Raw genomic sequence first — 18,058 nt, 5'->3', positions numbered from 1 at the left:
TAAGTCCAAGTTACTCAAGTTTAAAATTAAACACTTGTTCGTGATCAATTTTGATATGTCAAATATTAAAATCACACAGCTAATAAAATAGAAGGAGAATTTAATTTTTAACATACCATCAAAGTGCAATCTTTTTCCACAAGAATGCATGGTACACAAGTTTCTCTTTAAGTCTGAGTCAACTCAGTCTTATTCAATAGAAATCTGAAATTCAGATTCTTTCTTATACATAAAGTAGAATTTTCACAATTCCATTTATTTTCCTTTATTGCACGATTATAGATTTGGAGATTTGTGGCTCGATGGATCTATGATTCATCACTAGTACCCAATATTCCAACAAGTTGCTGCACTTATCCTTGAATTCTCAATATCATTATAAACATAATTTTCTCAATACTGTTTTTCAAGTAAAGTGTAATGACAATTCCTAAAACAGCACGCATGATTTAAAACCGTAAGCTTATTTCAAATGATATTGTCCAATTATCATTCCCTTGACACAAAAAGTAGCAGCGTAAAACACTTGGGAAAATTTGTTGGGACTTTTTCGTTCAGTAACTAATAATTTGTTTTGTAACAAATTATTGTTTTCATCAAATAAATTTTTAGTGTTGTTGATTGAAACAACAATCACTTCAACGTTTCAGTCAAAAGATGTAAATCTATAGCTTGATTTATCCTTAATGTTTTTAGGGACAACTTAACCTCAATATGTAACTTCTTCGGTAGACATAGCATATAGAAACGTCTTAAAATTGTTGTTTTTGGATTTCCAAACTATTAAATTTGGATTTCCAAATTCTGTTATCTACCGAAGTTGTTACTAGGTTGAGTCACGACTAGGTCGCTCTCTTTAAGACGTTTCGTGGCACTACCCAAAGTTGTGCAAGATATACTATCAACCACGCCGCCTCCAGGATAAAACAAGCCCAGCTACAACTGTTCGATTAACTACTGCACTGTAGAAAAATCGTTCGAGAATTACACCCTCAAAATATGGCTCAATTGTTTGATCGAAGCCACTCGATACGGTACGTAACCGCTCTATTCGAAACCGTTCAAATTAATATGGTATTATTACCATTCTATTATGGTGCTGAGACCACTCAAATATGGTGTTACCACCATTCTAACTTCTCCAAAACATGAATATGGGCACTACGACCACTCAAATATGGTGATACCACCATTTCTCCTTAAAATTATTAAAATAATATATATACTGTTAAGATCATTCTTTAACATGATCTTAATAGTACTCTATATTCCGAAGAATCATATATTATCGAAGGGACTATGAACTTAAGACCAAGGGACTATGGTCTTAAGAACACACTTAATACCGAAGGGACAGAAAGGAGTAGAAGCAGAAGAAACTCGCTATCGCAAGTCGGAGGGAGAAGAGAAGAAAAGAATTCCCGACAACTCGATGAAATTCTTTTCGGTGTGAAGAATGAGTGGGGGGGAACTTCTCCTTTTATAGGGAAAGTTTGTAACAAAAAACGAGTGACTTGGGGATTAAGTCTGCTTAATCCTTAAGCAAACGCGTTTTGTTTCTTAATTGGATATATCCGGAAGTTTCTAGATCGCGTTTTGGATTGGGTCGGATCGTAACAAATTTATTTGTTACGCGTAGCGCTTACGGATAATGATTAAATTAATTAATTAATTTAACATTTTCAAGTAACAATATATATATATATATATATATATATATATATATATCATTTTTTTAATCCACGACCCATATATAAACACTTACTAGTTGGAGTGACCCTCCAATGTGGGACATTTTTAAGTCACACCTACACACGAGTTCTTTCATAGTGTTTTTCTTTCCAATTTTCTTCACTGGAATTAACTAGTGTTCCAACAAATATATTCCAAAATCAAAATTGCAAGTCTGATTTTAATTAACATGGAATGTGGGACGATGATGGTTTTAGTGGTAGAAGTGATTGGGAAGACTGTGAGTCTATGACCCGTGGCATCAATTACCAGTGGTGGGAAGATGAGCAAAGAAAGGAATGGTTGTGGAGACAAGCACCTGGCATGTTTAATTTGAAAACGACGGTTACCCATGTCCACGAATAAGATAACAGTGAATGAAAATATGAAGGGCTGGGAGAGAAACACAAAGAGACGGCCGGAACGGTGAGATGGTAGTAATATCCATTGTTGATAACCGGATAGCCTTTGAGAGATGATGAGAATGCTAAGGGTTGAGGAGAGAGAACGGAGAGGGGAAGAGGAAAGGTTCCTGTGAGAAGAATTAGCACACGACATTAAGTTGTGTTTTAATCATAACCATTGTTTTTAAATCTAATGGATGGAATTTATTCTCACCATTCTCACCTACAAATATCATTCTCATGTGATATGCCCTCATATATACCCCAAAGAAAAGGGTCCACCGGTGGACCTGTACAAGTGACCTACAACATCCGGTCACTTTCAATTAATAATTATGTAAATAAGAAATACCCATAATATGCCAATATGTTGTCAAAAAAAAAAACACATTATCCTTCTAATCATCTAAACATGCTAGATTTGCAATGAAATTCACTTCTAGAGTCGGTGTATAGAAGGAGAATGAGCTAAAAAAAGTATTGACAACATTGGTTCTATAGATATTGGATTTACATCTGTTTTTATTTTGCAAGTTCAATCTTGTGTTTTGCTTGAATCAGCATAATATAACAATGGAAGGTTTTCTACTCAAATCTAGATAGTGGATCTGGACCCATTTTTCACTTTCAAGTTTAATCATGTGATTTGGATCTACAATGAAGGTTGAATAATACATAAATTGTCTATTAACTTTTAGAATTTTGCTTTAGGAAAATTAACCTTTCATATATGTCAGAGCAATTTCATTTTTGTTTTGGCTACAATATATGTCAGTCCTATTTTCTTTTGGATGTAATCCCTTGGCTACGCGAGACAAACAAAAACCCAAGCAACATTTTGTTAATTTAACTTTAATGTCAGTTATATGAAAAAAATTACAATTAGCTTGGAAAATATAAAAAATTAAGCAACCCAAGACCATTGAGTTTGGTGGTTTGTATTAGGAAGTTCTTCTCAAGTGATTTTGTTGCATATGGTTGTCATGAAGGCCAATATTTAGGGAGCAATGAGGTGGTGTTGGGTGAGGTTCCAACGAGAGAGAGAGAGAGAGAGAGGTGAAGCATGAAGGTCCAACAACAATGGAGGTGTAAAATACAGATAATTTGGAGAAGGGGGAGGCATTTTGTAAAGGAGACGTACCTCACTTTAATAAAATTTAAATTAAAACTATTAACATGGAGGGTAACCGGTTGTTGAAAATCATATGTATAGGTCCATCAATGGACCTTTATTTTTAAGGTCCATATTAGGGGCACCCATATATATATATATATAGGGCATTTCAAATGAGAGGAGTGGTTATTATGAGAGATGAGAAATGAGACGTACCTCCTTTGCACACGCTTCTCAATGCAACTTGTACAAAACTATTTAGCTAGCGATGGCGATGCGAATGCTTACTGCTTTTGTTAGAAGATTTCTATGGTCACCTAAATCATACATACCCCAATTGAATGTTTTTTCTATTTTCCATTTTTGTGACCCGTTTCTTATCAATTAATTGAATTTTTTAAAAAGGGTTAATTTAAGTTGGATTTGAACTATAGTATAACTAAACTATAATTTCACTCCTAACCAAATCAACTTGTGATTATTTGTTAGTCTTCTACGAAATTACTTTAACTAATTGGAATTTTTCTCCCAGAGCTATCATAATCTTTCTTTTCTTTGACAAAATCTTATTATGTCTTCTTTCTATTGAACCTAGATTGAGGGAGAGGAAAGAAAGGAACAGAAGAACGTTGAAGAGATCCTTTCTATAGAGAGAAAAATCAAGGAAGAACAATACATAGAAGAGGTAAAAAGAGCAGTCACTTATGGCTTATGCAATAGAGAGAGAACGGGATAAGGGAAATGGAGAAAGTCAATTTACTCTTAACACTCCTCTCATTTGATATGCCCTCTCTCTCTCTCTCTCTATATATATATATATATATATATATATATATATATATATATATATATATATATATATATATATATATATATATAGAGGACATATCTAGTGAGAATGAGTTAATTATGTGAGAATGGTGAGAACACTTATCAACCTTTAGATCAAAAATAAATTGTTCAGATTAAAAAGCTCACATGTGTCTTAACCTACTCTATCAATTCTCATCAACTCATTCATTTGTTCATCTTTCTCAAACAACAATGCTTTCCGATGTCCACCCACAGCCATTTATGTTTGACATCTCTCTTCACCACCATTAACATAAACAGAAGATCCAAATAATTGAAACTAATCGTTCGTTCATTTTTCAATACAAAAACGACATAAAATTTTAGTTGATTTAGTGAAAGAAAGGCTAAAGCAATTATTTATTTTAACCAAATTAAAATAAAGATCTGGTGACTGTTAGGTGAAATTAGATCTTGCTTCAAAAAACAAAGGTGAAATTAGATCTAGAAATGGAACGTTTTTATTTTTCAACCCATATTGGATCTGGAATGGTATTTTTATGGAATTTCCGACCACAAAACGACCATGAACGCTTGAAGGAAAGCGACGACAGCGGGTTTCTGACCACGAACCGGTGGTGGAAGGTCACGACGGCGGGCTTCAGGGCGGTGATGGTTGGGTCGCCGGAAAAAATCATTGATGGCGAGGGCGAATAAGAAACATCGGCTTTTAAGGGAAGAAGATGAGCAGTTGACGCATAGAATGAATTATCTGATTTTTTTTTCATCATGAAGGTTCCATAATTAAAATTGAAAGAAAAAAATCAATTTGACTTTGATTTACGAAGAACAGGTCCGAGTCAATTTTTGAAGCTTAAGGTTCATTGTAATTTTTCTTGATGAAGGAAAATTGTTACTTTGTGCCAGAGAGATGAACAAGGGTGAGAATTGTGTGCACTTTGATTTTAATGTGGTGTTTTAATCTCAACCATGCATTTTTTATTTAATGTTTGAGATTTATTCTCATCATTCTCACATAAGATACTCATTCTCATGTGATACATCCTATATATATATATATATATATATATATATATATATATATATATATATATATATATATATATATATATATAGGGTTTTGCTAGAAGCCACCCATGAAGGTGTCTTTTAGCAACCCACACCTCAAGGTGTGATTTCCACTTTTTAGCTATAACTTTGCTAAAAGACACCTTCATAAAAATTAGTCGGTGTCTTTTAACAAATGCTCATAGAATAACTTGCTAAAAGATACCTTCATAAAACGTGTCTTCTAGCAAAACCCATATATATATATATATATATATATATATATATATATATATATATATATTTAGAGGAGACAACAAAAATTTATGCCATAATTTTTCAACAAAAACAAGCCACTTAATCATGCCCTTCGCAATAAAACAAAACAAAAGAATACAGTTCAAGGGAGTTTGGGAGGAGGAGGAGGAGGAGGAAAGAGTAGAGGAAGAGGAAAGCTCGCAATTTTATTGAGATCCATAAGGTGGAGCTTGGAGGTGAAGGTGTTGCATCAAGTTTTAGAGCATTTGATTGTTTTCTTCATTTAATCGACTGCTCCATTGGACATCGTTCCTTTCAACACCTTGTCCTTGTTTCTCGGTGCTTATTCTTTGAACCTTGGTTTGCATCCATGCCTACCGTTCATCATTATAGCTTCCACCGGCTTCTTTTTCATGGTGCAAGTTTGCACCTACCTCCTCTTCATCACCACCATCATCTTTTACATGTGGGTTAGTATCAACATAAAGCAAATTTTCCACCACCTCCGGATTAGTTATGTCCGGATTAGGTAGAATAATCAAACAATCAGCTCTAATAATTCTCCATTCATATTGGTAATTGCGAGTAGGGTCATGGGTTCTAAGGAAGGACAAAGTAGTCAGAGTATATAAGTCTAGATAATAGTTCCCCTCTATCCTCTTGATCCCTTGATTCACACTCACCCCAAACTTCATAGCAATAAAGGTGATGATTCCACCTACCACTATATCACCCTTATCATCTAGTTTCTTTTTAGCAATTGAAACAAGATAATCAAGCAAATAATAGCAAATGTTAACAGGGTGGATATAAAGCATAGCCCACAACATAAACAGCTCATCAGTCCTCATCATTCCTACCTCTTTCCTACCCTATAAGGTGCAAGCCATAACCCTTTGAAGGTACCTAAACACAGGGTTGTGTTATTCAACAACCTAATCATATGTTCCTCTATTCCTAGTCTATCCATGTCATTAACATCAGAGTACCTGCAAGGAGAGATAGTTCTAGAGATTAGAGATTTATACCTATTCTTTTGATCGGGATCCTTGAATTTGATCCCATGATTTCAGACTGTTGATTGTTTTCTGCTTGCACCGCTTCCGGAGCCTTCAATCTCCTTAATTTTCCTCTTTGATGCCATTGACCTTAATTTGACTTGGTGTGGGTTTGGGCGGAGGTTAGGTTTGGATAAGGTTTTGTGTGCGAATGGTTGGTTTAGTGATGGAGTTTGAGTTTAAGTGAGGTTTATGAGTTGAATGATGGAGATTGGTGAAAAAAAATTGGTTTTCGGGTTAGCGTTTAATGGTGTACAAATTTTATGTTTGGATGGATGCAGGTTGGTTCTGATTGGTGGTTTATGTTTGGAATGGTGATTGGATAAGATTTGGATTAGAAATTGTTGGTTTTGGTGGAGTTATGAAGGTTTGAAGGTTGGGGTTAACGGAGTTTTTAGGGAAATGAGTGAATGATTTTTTTTTCCATAGGCACGGGCCGTGCCTAGTCTCTGGTCTTAGGCACAATATTATTTTTTTAAATAAAGGTGGGTTTGGTTTCTGGTCAACGACTTCAAATTTCTTGATTTTTTTTGAATCATATTTGGACAAATACCTACAAAACAAACAAAATAAAAGCAATTAAACTCGTGGGTTGCCTCCCACGAAGCGCTCGTTTAAAGTCATTAGCTTGACAATCAAGAGGTTTCTCTATCCTATACCCAATCTTTCACTAAGGGACAAAGGAATCAAACTGACATTCTCTCCCAGATCACACATGGCTTTCTTAATGGTTTTACTCTCAATCACACATGGGGTGGAAAAACTCTCAATCACTCTAAGGTTAGGCTTAGCAAGCCTTTGTGGGAAATGAATTTTGAGTTTATGGTGTGGTGAAACAATTGGCTTATCACTTTCTCCTGTGGCTTTCTCACTTCGAGGCTCATCACTCTCTATCTCTCCCTCATTGTTCTCGACGAGGTCCTTTAATTGTTTACCATCCCTAAGAGTAATAACACTTATATGACCTTTGGGGTTGGTTTCAGTTTGACTTGGAAAGATTCCTGGGGTTCGAGAGGAAGTAGCTACTTGTTGGGCTACTTGAAAGATTTGAGTCTTTAGCATTTTAGTGTGAGTAGCAATGGAGTCCACTTTAGATGTTAGTTTGACAACAGAGTCATTCAAAAATCCAGTTTGATTTTGAAGTTCTTGAAATTGCTTGGATTGATCCATAACATATTTTTCTAGTAAAATTTCCAAGCTGGATTTCTAAAGGACTCTTTGGTTGTTTGCATAACCGGGTGGTGTTGTTTACTGTCTAAAAAGATTTTGAGGGTTTTGAATATAAAAATTATGATTGTTCCCAAACCCTTGATTATATTTATCATAGTTCAATTGCTCGGGACTTTCAACAACACTACCTAGTTGGCATTCAACGCCAGTATGACCAAGTATTCCACAAAATTCACATGGTGATGAAACAGGAGTAGGTGTGACAACACTTACACTTAATTTATCCAATTTTTGAAAAAGTTTGTCCACCTTAACAGATAGATGATCAAGGGTAACTTTGTACATACCTGCCTCTTTTTTAGAGGGTGGAGGAGTAACAACAGTGATGGCTCTCTCACTTGTCCATTGGTAGTGGTTTTGGGTCATGTCCTCGATCAAAGCATATGCTCCTGTGTATGTTTTATTCATCAAAACTCCACCTGCAGCTGCATCAACATACATTTTTGTGGTATACAAAAGACCATTATAGAAAGTATGAATAATTAGCCATTTCTCTAAACCATGGTGGGGACAAAGTCTAAGCATTTCTTTGAAACGCTCCCACGCATCATAAAGAGATTCCCCATCTTTTTGAGTGAATTATGTGATATGATTCCTTAATTGAACAGTTTTACTATGAGGAAAGAATCGGGAAAGGAATGTCTTCCTCATTTGGTCCCATGAAGTGATAGAACCAATTTGCAATGAATGAAACCAAGCACTAGCTCTATCCCTCAAAGAGAAAGGAAAGAGGTGCAGCCTTACGACCTCTTGGTTTGCCTTCAAAGTTCCACTGAGTCTTAAAAAATTTGAAACATGAAGATTCAGATCCTCAGTGGGTGATCCGAAAAATTGATTTTGCTGCACTAAGTAAATAAGTGCAGGCTTTATTTCAAAATTATTACCCTCAACCGTTGGGTACACAATAATATCATGTGGCTCTTTCGTAGAAGGGGTTGCATACTCTTTAAGAGTGCGTTCTTCAGCCATGTCAGTATTATTTTTTGTTTCTAAAAAGTTGGTAAAAAGAAAGAAAGAAAAGATAAAAAAAAAAAGAAAGAAAGAAGAAGAAGAAGAAAAAGAGAAAGAATATTTTATTACTTTTTTTTTATTTAAAGAGAGAGAGAGAGAGTTTTATGTGTGTGTGTGTGTGTGTGTGTGTATATATATATATATATATATATATATATTTATATTTTTTTATAGCTGAAGGTGAAAAAGAAAATAAAATAGAGATATTATTAAGTTTTTGATCCCTATAAATATTCACAGTTTTGTTTTTAGTCCCTACAAAATAAAATCACACTTTTTAGTCCCTGTGGCATTTTCCTTAAGCATTTTAGGGACCAAAACTGATGATGGAAATTTTTGACAGGGACTAAAAGTGCTGATGGAAAAATTTATAGGGACTAAAAATGTTGATGGAAAATTTTATAGGGACTAAAAAGTGTGATTTTATTTTGTAGGGACTAAAAACAAAACTGTGAATATTTATAGGGACTAAAAACTTAATTAACCCTATATTTTTTATGTTTATTTTTATTTTATATATATACATAATTTTTTTTCTAGCCGCTATTAAAAAGTTAATCAAATTGCAAAACTCCCTGGCAACTCCGTGGCAGCGGCGCCAAAAACTTGATGGGATAAACCGCAAGTGCACGGTCTACCAATGTAGTAATAAAAAGATATCGTTTCGACAGGGAGTTATGAATTCAATTAACTTTAAATAATGATTAGATGAGATTTTGAGATTAAAGTTTGGATTTTTAATTAAAAGAAAAGAATAGAAATAAAAGGAGCCTTGAAATTATTGGTTCATCATAACAACGAATTCTTCACAAACAAACCCTAAACCTTTAACTTTATATTTGACTTACTTTCTAAAGACAAGTTTCTCTAAAGCCTATCACATCTCCTTTCGGTCTCAGTGAGTGTGTTCCTCTAGCAACCACGCCTATTCTCATGGTTGATCACTATTAGACTCCTTGAAGAAAGAAACTCTATAAATCTCAAGGTTTGCTAGACTATTCTCATGTTTCGCACCCCTTGTCTAATTTCACTTGTTCCAATATTAAAACTTCATCTTTCGATCATTCGCCTAATATTTGTGATTATGAATTAACGATTACTATTCCCTCCGCGTTCGCTTCCTAGCCTAGTAATCACTAATACATTATAAAAACGGTGAAACTAGATTAGAAAGTAGATTTATAAAAAACTAGGGTTTATGGTTTGGTTTGATTAGGACTACGTCATTAGACTTATCCAACAATCCCAAGACAAGAAGAGTCTACTCACTCACGTTCATTGTAGACATAGAAGAGAAGAAGAAGAAGAAGAACATAAAAGTAAATAACAATAAAATAAAGGTGAACTTTTACTCCAAGAACAAAAGATGAAATGTTGTGATAGCTAGCTACTCTATTTATAGTCTTATGTCGACTTAAAACCTTAGCAACTATTCACTAGAATATTCCACAAGAAACCACCGGCTTTTAGGTCAAAATAGGTAGCTTGTCTTTGAAGCAAAAGCAGCAAAAGCAGCAAAAGGGTATAATGGGGCGCACCACTTTTATATTATTGCCCAAGATCTTCAAATTCTTTGCACAAGATATTTTGGTATGAGATATTCATATTTTTGTCCTCAATCCTTGCACCATATATTTTTGTATAAGATCTTTTATATTTTTGGCACAAATCAGCTCCAATTCTCCTTTCTTTTGCTCCAAGACTCAATCCATCCAATATTCGTTCCCGAAATATAATAAAATGCAATCTAAAGTAAAATAGTTCAAAGAGGAAATATTATTAAAATAAAATAAACTTAAATCTAAATAAAACAAGACCAAATATTATATTAAAAGCTACTAATTATTGACTCATCACAACATCATCATATCATTTAATATCACAACTCCATAAATAAATAAATACTCATTTACACACTCTAATAACTTCCTTAAATCCAATATTAATTTTGAGAAAGTTTCACGGATCAAAGAAAAAGTTGTGCTGAAATTCCATAAAAATTCACTGTGACCTATGTGTAGTAATTTGACCATAACTCATAAGCTAAAAATCATCTGGAAGTCAAACCAAAGCCCTTAGAAAGCTAACATCCATATCTACAACTTTCGTGTTTACACCTAAGGCCGATTCCGCACCGATCAGTACCAGTTTTCATTTCAAATTCAGGTGCAGAGATGAAAAAGTAAAAAAAAAAACAACTTAACTTATTCAAACTTCACATTTATCATCTTCAAGTTCATCAATTCTCATCAACAACATATACCCAACAACAATTTCGTACCCAATCACATACAAAAGCTCCGTTCCTCTGCCACCACGCCGTCGTTGAAGGTGGCTTTAAGCTTTGGGAAGGATGACCCGAATGAGATTTGGGAAGGATGTCCTAATGCAAGGTACTCTTGAAATCAATCTTTTAACACTCATTTTCTCTCGTCTAAAAGTGATTTTTTTATACAAAAGACATGATAAAATATATTGAAGTGTCAAGATTAAAATTAAGCATAACTGTATTTTTACTAGTAATTAACTTTTATTTGAAGGTATTAGATTCTATTTCAAAACGGTAAAAAAAAATGACACGTCAAAAGATCATAGTGGAGCATAATATTACAAGCTTGATCCTCCTTCTCTCAATTATCTGTCGCATGCATATTTGAAATATATGATAATTTTCTCAACAAAGTATCAAATTAATCACGAGGACACAATTTAGGTACATCCTGTTTCCAAACAATATATGAGAGAAACTTCTAAAGAATATGTTATTGTTTCACTGTTACTTTCAAAATCGGTGGCTACTTCATACATCTCATGACCTTTTTTTTTTTCATTACCCCTTAAGGAAAGTTTTTAACATGGGAAAGGGTAAAACTTTCCCACCATAGGAAAGTTTTTTTTGATCATTGGATTAACTAAAGACCATGATTTTATAATAAACTTTCAACATCAAATCTAACTACCCACACCCTACAACCCAGATCTGACTTGCATCCATCTTCTCACTCTTTCTCTCTACCGCTTTCTTCATCTTCTTTGCAGTCATAATCCCCATCCTAAGAAAATCAACTAAAAGAAAAACAAAACCTTCGATTAATTAAATCCCCACACTTTCAAATTCATTTATATTCACTGTATTTGTTGCATGTAAGTTGAATTTTACATTTGAACCATAATGAGACAAACTGAAATTTACTACCATAATTGTTCAAAGATTTATTCATATTCTTAATTAATGAAAATTGTAAAAGAATGTTGGCTGGATCGAAACAATACAAACACGTTGACAAAACGTCAATTTTAAACTATTCTTACCAAATTTATTTTTTTTAACAAATCCTAGTTGATTCTTTTTTTTCCTGACACAAATCCTTGTTAATTCTTAATGGTCCATTTATCTAATTGAAATCCTAGATGTTCAAAGAAAGCCTTAACAATTGGGGTTGCGATTCTCGGTTTGTTCTTCAATTTTACCGTAAACCTGTAACAGTGAAATTCATTCATGAGCACAAAGGAAAACTAACAACAGTGACCCATTCACCACTGAAAATTGAAGTAAACAATGTAAAAGAGAAGAAAAATATTGAGAGCATTTTGTGAAGCTTTGTATGATTTAAGTTGTTGGAATGGTAGTCACGGTTAGTCCGATCATACAATATACACAACTGGTGGTGAGTGAGTCATGAAAGAGAGAAAAAAAATCTGATGTTGAAAGTCTATTATAAAATCATGGTCTTTAGTTAATCCAATGGTAAAAAAAAACTTTCCTATGGTGGGAAAGTTTTGGGATCAGGTATGCTCCATTTACCTTTGCTCCATTTATCCCATTTACTTTCATGGATGTGTGACATATGGCAAAACAATATCCAACGGTTAAAATTAAATTGCAAAAATGAATACACACTTGTGCTTGCTACACACTCTCGTATCCTTCTCCTTCTCCCTGAACCTATGTGCATCGTACTCCATCTCTATTCTCCCAAACCCGTTTCCTAAATATTTCATTTCTAATTGATTTTGAATACTATTTTTTTGAAAACTCTGTTCTTTTGAAAACCCATGAGTCTGATTTTGAAAACTGTTCTTTTGGAGAATATTAAACTCAATCTGATTTGTTCCTCACTTGCATCAAAACGCCGTCGTTCTACAAGTGGTGGCCGCTGTGATGGTTGATTAGTGATGGCGGCGCTGGACTGATTGGTGACGACGATGGTGGTACGAAGAGATCTGCTCGTGAAACCGGTGATTGGACGGCAGCAATCGACGATGAGAACAAGAGATGTGATAGGCGGCGATGGAGTAAAGGGTGGCGGCGATGGAGTAATGGACGGCTGAGAGCGGCGACGATTGGATGGTACAGGATGTGAGGGAAGGGGTTGGAAGAGATGTTAATCGAAGGAGAAAGTGAACAGTGCTAGGCTAAAGATTTTGTTTTATCACTCATTGTTGCCTTTTTAATTTCAACCGTTGGATATTATTTTGCCACATGTCACACATCCATGAAAGTAAATGGGTTAAATTGAGCAAAGGTAAATGGAGCATACCCAAACTCAAAAGTTTTACCCTTTCCCATGTTAAATGCCACCTAGAGTTTAAGTCTTCACTCAATTTTTTTATTTTTTGAAAGGAAGTCTCCACTCAAAATTAAATGATAACTTTTTTTTGACCATAATAAAATAATAAAACAAATAATGATTTGAAAGTGAATGTATTATTTTAAAAACTCTTGGAGGCGAATCGTGCAACCATGTGTCCCTTGCGCTATTTATCAATACCTCTTACCACTGCATCACCATCTTCACAAAAATGGCAACCACGACAACAATATTCATCGCTCTTCTCTTTCTCTTCTCACTCTTTTTCACCACAACCGTCAGATCCGTAAGAATCACCACCTCTCTCTTCTTCTTTTCTCTTCCGATCTTCATTTTCAATTTCAAATCATAACATTTATATCTAACTTCTATCTCATTCATTGCAGGACTCCGACAATGATTGCGTTTACACGGTCTACGTTCGAACCGGTTCGATTTTAAAAGGAGGAACCGATTCAAAGATCGGAGTTAAGCTATACGACAAATTCGGATACTACATCTACATCAAGAACCTTGAATCATGGGGCGGGTTAATGGGTTCAGGTTTCAATTACTTCGAACGTGGTAACCTTGATATCTTCAGTGGAAGAGGACCTTGTTTAGAAGGACCTGTTTGTGCCGTTAATGTTACATCTGACGGTGATGGTCCACATCATGGTTGGTACTGTAACTACGTGGAAGTCACTAGTACTGGGCCCCATGTGTCGTGTTCGCAGGAGCAGTTCACGGTGGAACAGTGGCTTGCGACTGATACTAGTCCTTATCAGTTGTGGGCTGTGAGGAATCTTTGTCATTACAAGTTGGATCAGGCCCGACCCAAAACCGGCGCACCGGTTCATCATCGCAAAATTGGATCTGAGTTTTCTATTTTGGATGCCCGTGCGTGAGAAATGGTTTCAATCTGTTGTTGTGTGTGTTAGTTAGTTTCTTGTTTTGGATAGCTAAATTTGAATTGTATTTGGGTTTTAGGGCCAATAATCCGTTTGTGTTTTTTCAATAATAATATGGCGCTATTTATGTATTAATATGTGGGTGTTCTGGACTAATATTGTGATGATGGACACTTTTTGGTCGAAGGTAGCAATATTGCAGCTTGTTCATGTTTGTTGATTATGATTTTAGAGTGATTGCAAATGATAAATGCATCTTGTTCTTTGGTGAGAATGAATACAGTATGATTCTGAAAGGAACATTTCTTGTTACTTTTCTTTGTTTTGAAGGAACATTTCTTGTTCCTTGGCAATACTGTGCTTTCTCTTTTCTTGTTTATTAAAATGGTGTTTTCAATGATAATTATCTATGGTTGCTAATTGCCATCAATATTATTCGTTTTGTGTGACGGTATAATAAAATCTGTTTTGTGTTTTGTGTGACGGTATAATAAAATCTGTTTTTCTTGCCTGCACCAAACGCGAGAAGTGTCCCACTTTTGCAGTTTCTCTCGCATGTTGATAAATCGCACGAACGAAACAGAGTGTAAACAATGATGATAGGTTGAAATATTGGTGCAAACGCGGTTGAGTGGGTCTCTACCTTAATTTATCGTTTTTTGTATGACTTACTGTAGTTGATTCTAAGTCAAGCAGAGAATAAGATGCTAATCGTAAAAGAATAGGGTCTAATGTTTTATTTTTGTTGATAAGTAGCGTCTAAAATTTTGAACATCACAGTTTTACTTTTGTATCTACCTTTTTCTGTGAATGGTAGATCCCGTTTTAGAGTCTGCTTCAATGCCGTTGAATTAAAAAAAAATATATAGAAATTCTAAATTGAGATCTAGTCATTTAATCCACACTTAGATCATTTGTAAGGGTGACGTTTAGCCTGGGAAAGGCTACTTTTTTCCCACCATAGGAAAGTTAGTTTTTAGCCATTAGATCAAATAAAAAAACACACTCTTATTATACTTCCTCAACACTAGATTATTTTCTACACTATCTTCCATCCTCTCTCTTTCCTGTCCCCCACCACCACCACCACCAAAACACATTGTGTTCTTTCAGCGCTGCCTAAACTCTCTCTCTCTCTCTCTCTCTCTCTCTCTCACCTTTGTTAATAGAGAAGTTCTCTACATAAAAATGGCAAGTTAATCCCCCACTGGTTTCACTCACAGTTACACAAATGGCAAGTTAACCACCACCTTACCATGTTTAACTCAGAAGAAAAAAATGGGTTACATAATAGAATTAGCTGAGATTTTTATCGAATTTGGTTTTGAAAAAATGGGTTTATAATGTTTTTCAAATCCTTGTATACCATTGTCTCTATGTGAATGCAAGAAAGAGATTTTTAATTCATGAGGTTGAATCCGAATTTAGAGTGGGGGTTTTCTAGACTCAAGTAATTCTTGGGTTGTTTTTTTCAGATTGTTTTACTTTTTAATTTGGATTTTGGGGTTTTGTTTTCAAGGATGTTGATGATGATGGTGATGAATCTGCAGTATCAAGAAGCTGGATGACAACAAGATTTTCTAATAATAGAAGAGATGTAACGAAATCAGTTAAAGAATTACAAGCTCTTTCCATGAGATTTTAAGAAATGGAAATAAAACACAGAATATCAAGATTTTTGAGGCATATCATGTGAATAAGTCATCATGGAACATGAACATGATATAACAAAATTTATGAAAGACAAGATTGGTTTGCCGAAGGAAGAAATTGGTTGATTTGCTTTATGAGGAAAAGGCACAGAGGTAGGGGGAGAAGGGTGGTGGTGGAAGATGATATGGAAAAATTGCAGTGTTGAGAGACCATGATAAAATCATGTTCCCTATCTAATCTAATGGTTAAAAACTAACTTTCCCATGGTGGGAAAAAAGAGTCTTTTCCCATACTAAACGTCACCATTTGTAAGCCAAAACCCGACTGGACATGTGTGTGTGTGTGTGTGTGTGTGTATATATATATATATATATATATTTCAAATGAGAGGAGTTTTAAAATGAGAGGGTGAGAGGAATTAATTTTGATTGTTGGATCTAAATCAACGCTTCAGATTTAATTACTCATTAAAAAGGGTCATGTCCTGTAACCTCCACCTTTTCTTTTTCCACTCTGCTCTCTCTCTCACCGGTAGTTCTGTGCTGCTTCTTCTTCTTCATGGTTTTAATTTCATGAGTTGGTCTAAACAAAAACTTTATTATCATCATCATCATCGTAATCAACAAACAAAATTAGGGATAACAAGGTTGAGAATAGAGAAGAAGAATTATGACAGAATTTCTTACCTTTTAACTTTTATTGAATTCAATTTTTGTGTTCAGTTAAATTTTTGTTGAATCGTTTTTGTGTTCTGGTGGACGTTAAGAAATTCAATTTTGCAATACTCAATCTATGACAGAAACAAAAATCAATTCAATATTTTTCCATTCGAACCAAAAATCAGACGACGATAGAACACGAACGGGGGATTCAGAGGCAGAAAAGCGATGACCACCGAAAACAAAGCGATTGGATATGCTTATATCGGCGACGGCGATGGTGGCTTTCACAAGTTCCGACGATGAGTATACAAGGGTGGGAAACTGTTAGCACTACTGTTGTATTTTAGTGTTGCAGCCTTGCAAGTATCTTGAAGGAAGATGAAAGGTGTGAAGTTGTGGATCTGGATGATACATGGAGGAAGATGACGTGTGTATACACTACAGACATAACATGTGGCTTTTTTATTGAGTAAATTAATCACAACCGTTAAATTTAATCTAAGGGTTCTTATTTAATCCTCTCACCCTCTCATTTTAAAACATATCCTCTCACTTGAAATGCCCTCTATATATATATTGAAGAATTGATATATTTCTTTGTGACTTTCAAAATCCATGCAAATTATTATTTTATCACACTTAAATATTTATCGCAACAGAGAAAAATAGGTGTCTATATATATATATATATATATATATATATATATATATATAATCTTGTCAAGAAAATTAACACAAAAACGACAACTAAAAAAAGGTTAAATTAAGTAAATAATCTCTATAAATATTCATAATTTCATTTTTAGTCTTCGCAAAATAAAATCACAATTTTTAGTCAACGTAAAATTTTGCGTCAACATTTTTAGTCCCTATAAAATTTTCCATCAGCATTTTTAATTCCTGTAAAAATTCCAATCAGCATTTTTGGTCCCTAATGCTAAGGAAAATGTCACAGAGACTAAAAAATATGGTTTTATTTTGCAGGAACTAAAAACAAAATTATGAATACTTATAAAGATCATTTACTTAATTGACCCAAAAAAATAGAGGTTGTAGCTCAATTTCTATATATTGAATCCTCTTGACTTATTTACAAAATTTAATAAAGTTGTCAATTTTTTCTAAATAAAAACCATATCAATCTAAAATAACTTAAATTATTAGTTGACTAAAAGAATAATAATTATTAATTTAATTAATTTTTTAAGGTATTATTTTATAGATTTCAAATATAACTAATATTTTTCCCAAAAATAAACTAATATTTGTTCCTTTGTAATGTTACTTTTTCCCCGAATATATATATATATATATATATATATATATATATATATATATATATATATTTTAAAATAAAAAGATATTCATTCGTTTAATTTGATTGAGTACATCATTCAACATCGCTGAAAACGTAAAGGATGAACCTGCGAACAAACTCACAACATTCAAATTAATAGCATACATAAAATTAAAGTGATTGGAATACTGTCTTCGGATCTGCAACAACGATGGCCAAATCAATGATTGAATAATTGATCTTTCAATAAGAATCAAATGAACATCGTAACAAGACAGATCATCAAACAACACCTCAT

The 18,058-nt window shown here is 34.1% G+C and overlaps 1 protein-coding gene and 1 non-coding gene across 2 annotated transcripts; both read left to right on the top strand.

Moving 5' to 3' along the window:
- Positions 1 to 8,151: 8,151 nt before the first annotated feature.
- Positions 8,152 to 8,258, top strand: LOC146933690 (small nucleolar RNA R71). The gene has a single exon (XR_015009131.1). It is a non-coding gene; the product is annotated as a small nucleolar RNA R71 (small nucleolar RNA).
- A 4,280-nt stretch (positions 8,259 to 12,538) lies between these two features.
- Positions 12,539 to 14,460, top strand: LOC146933689 (PLAT domain-containing protein 3-like). The gene is made up of 2 exons (XM_085705475.1): positions 12,539 to 13,544; positions 13,645 to 14,460. The coding sequence occupies exons 1-2, from the start codon at positions 13,470 to 13,472 to the stop codon at positions 14,143 to 14,145; spliced, it is 576 nt and encodes a 191-aa protein (XP_085561601.1). The 5' UTR covers positions 12,539 to 13,469; the 3' UTR covers positions 14,146 to 14,460.
- The last annotated feature ends 3,598 nt before the right edge of the window (positions 14,461 to 18,058 follow it).

The sequence above is a fragment of the Medicago sativa genome, chromosome 4 (genome assembly GCF_051527215.1).
Source record: "Medicago sativa cultivar Bolivia chromosome 4, Bolivia_mono, whole genome shotgun sequence".
Taxonomy (NCBI): domain Eukaryota; kingdom Viridiplantae; phylum Streptophyta; class Magnoliopsida; order Fabales; family Fabaceae; genus Medicago; species Medicago sativa.
This window is presented reverse-complemented; position numbering and strand designations above follow the sequence as displayed.

What these genes read in the sequence shown, in the direction of transcription:
- LOC146933689 (XM_085705475.1), top strand. Translation starts at nt 13,470, where the DNA reads ATGGCAACCACGACAACAATATTCATCGCTCTTCTCTTTCTCTTCTCA. An exon ending in TCACCACAACCGTCAGATCC is followed by an intron (nt 13,545 to 13,644) that starts GTAAGAATCACC and finishes CATTCATTGCAG; the next exon opens with GACTCCGACAATGATTGCGT.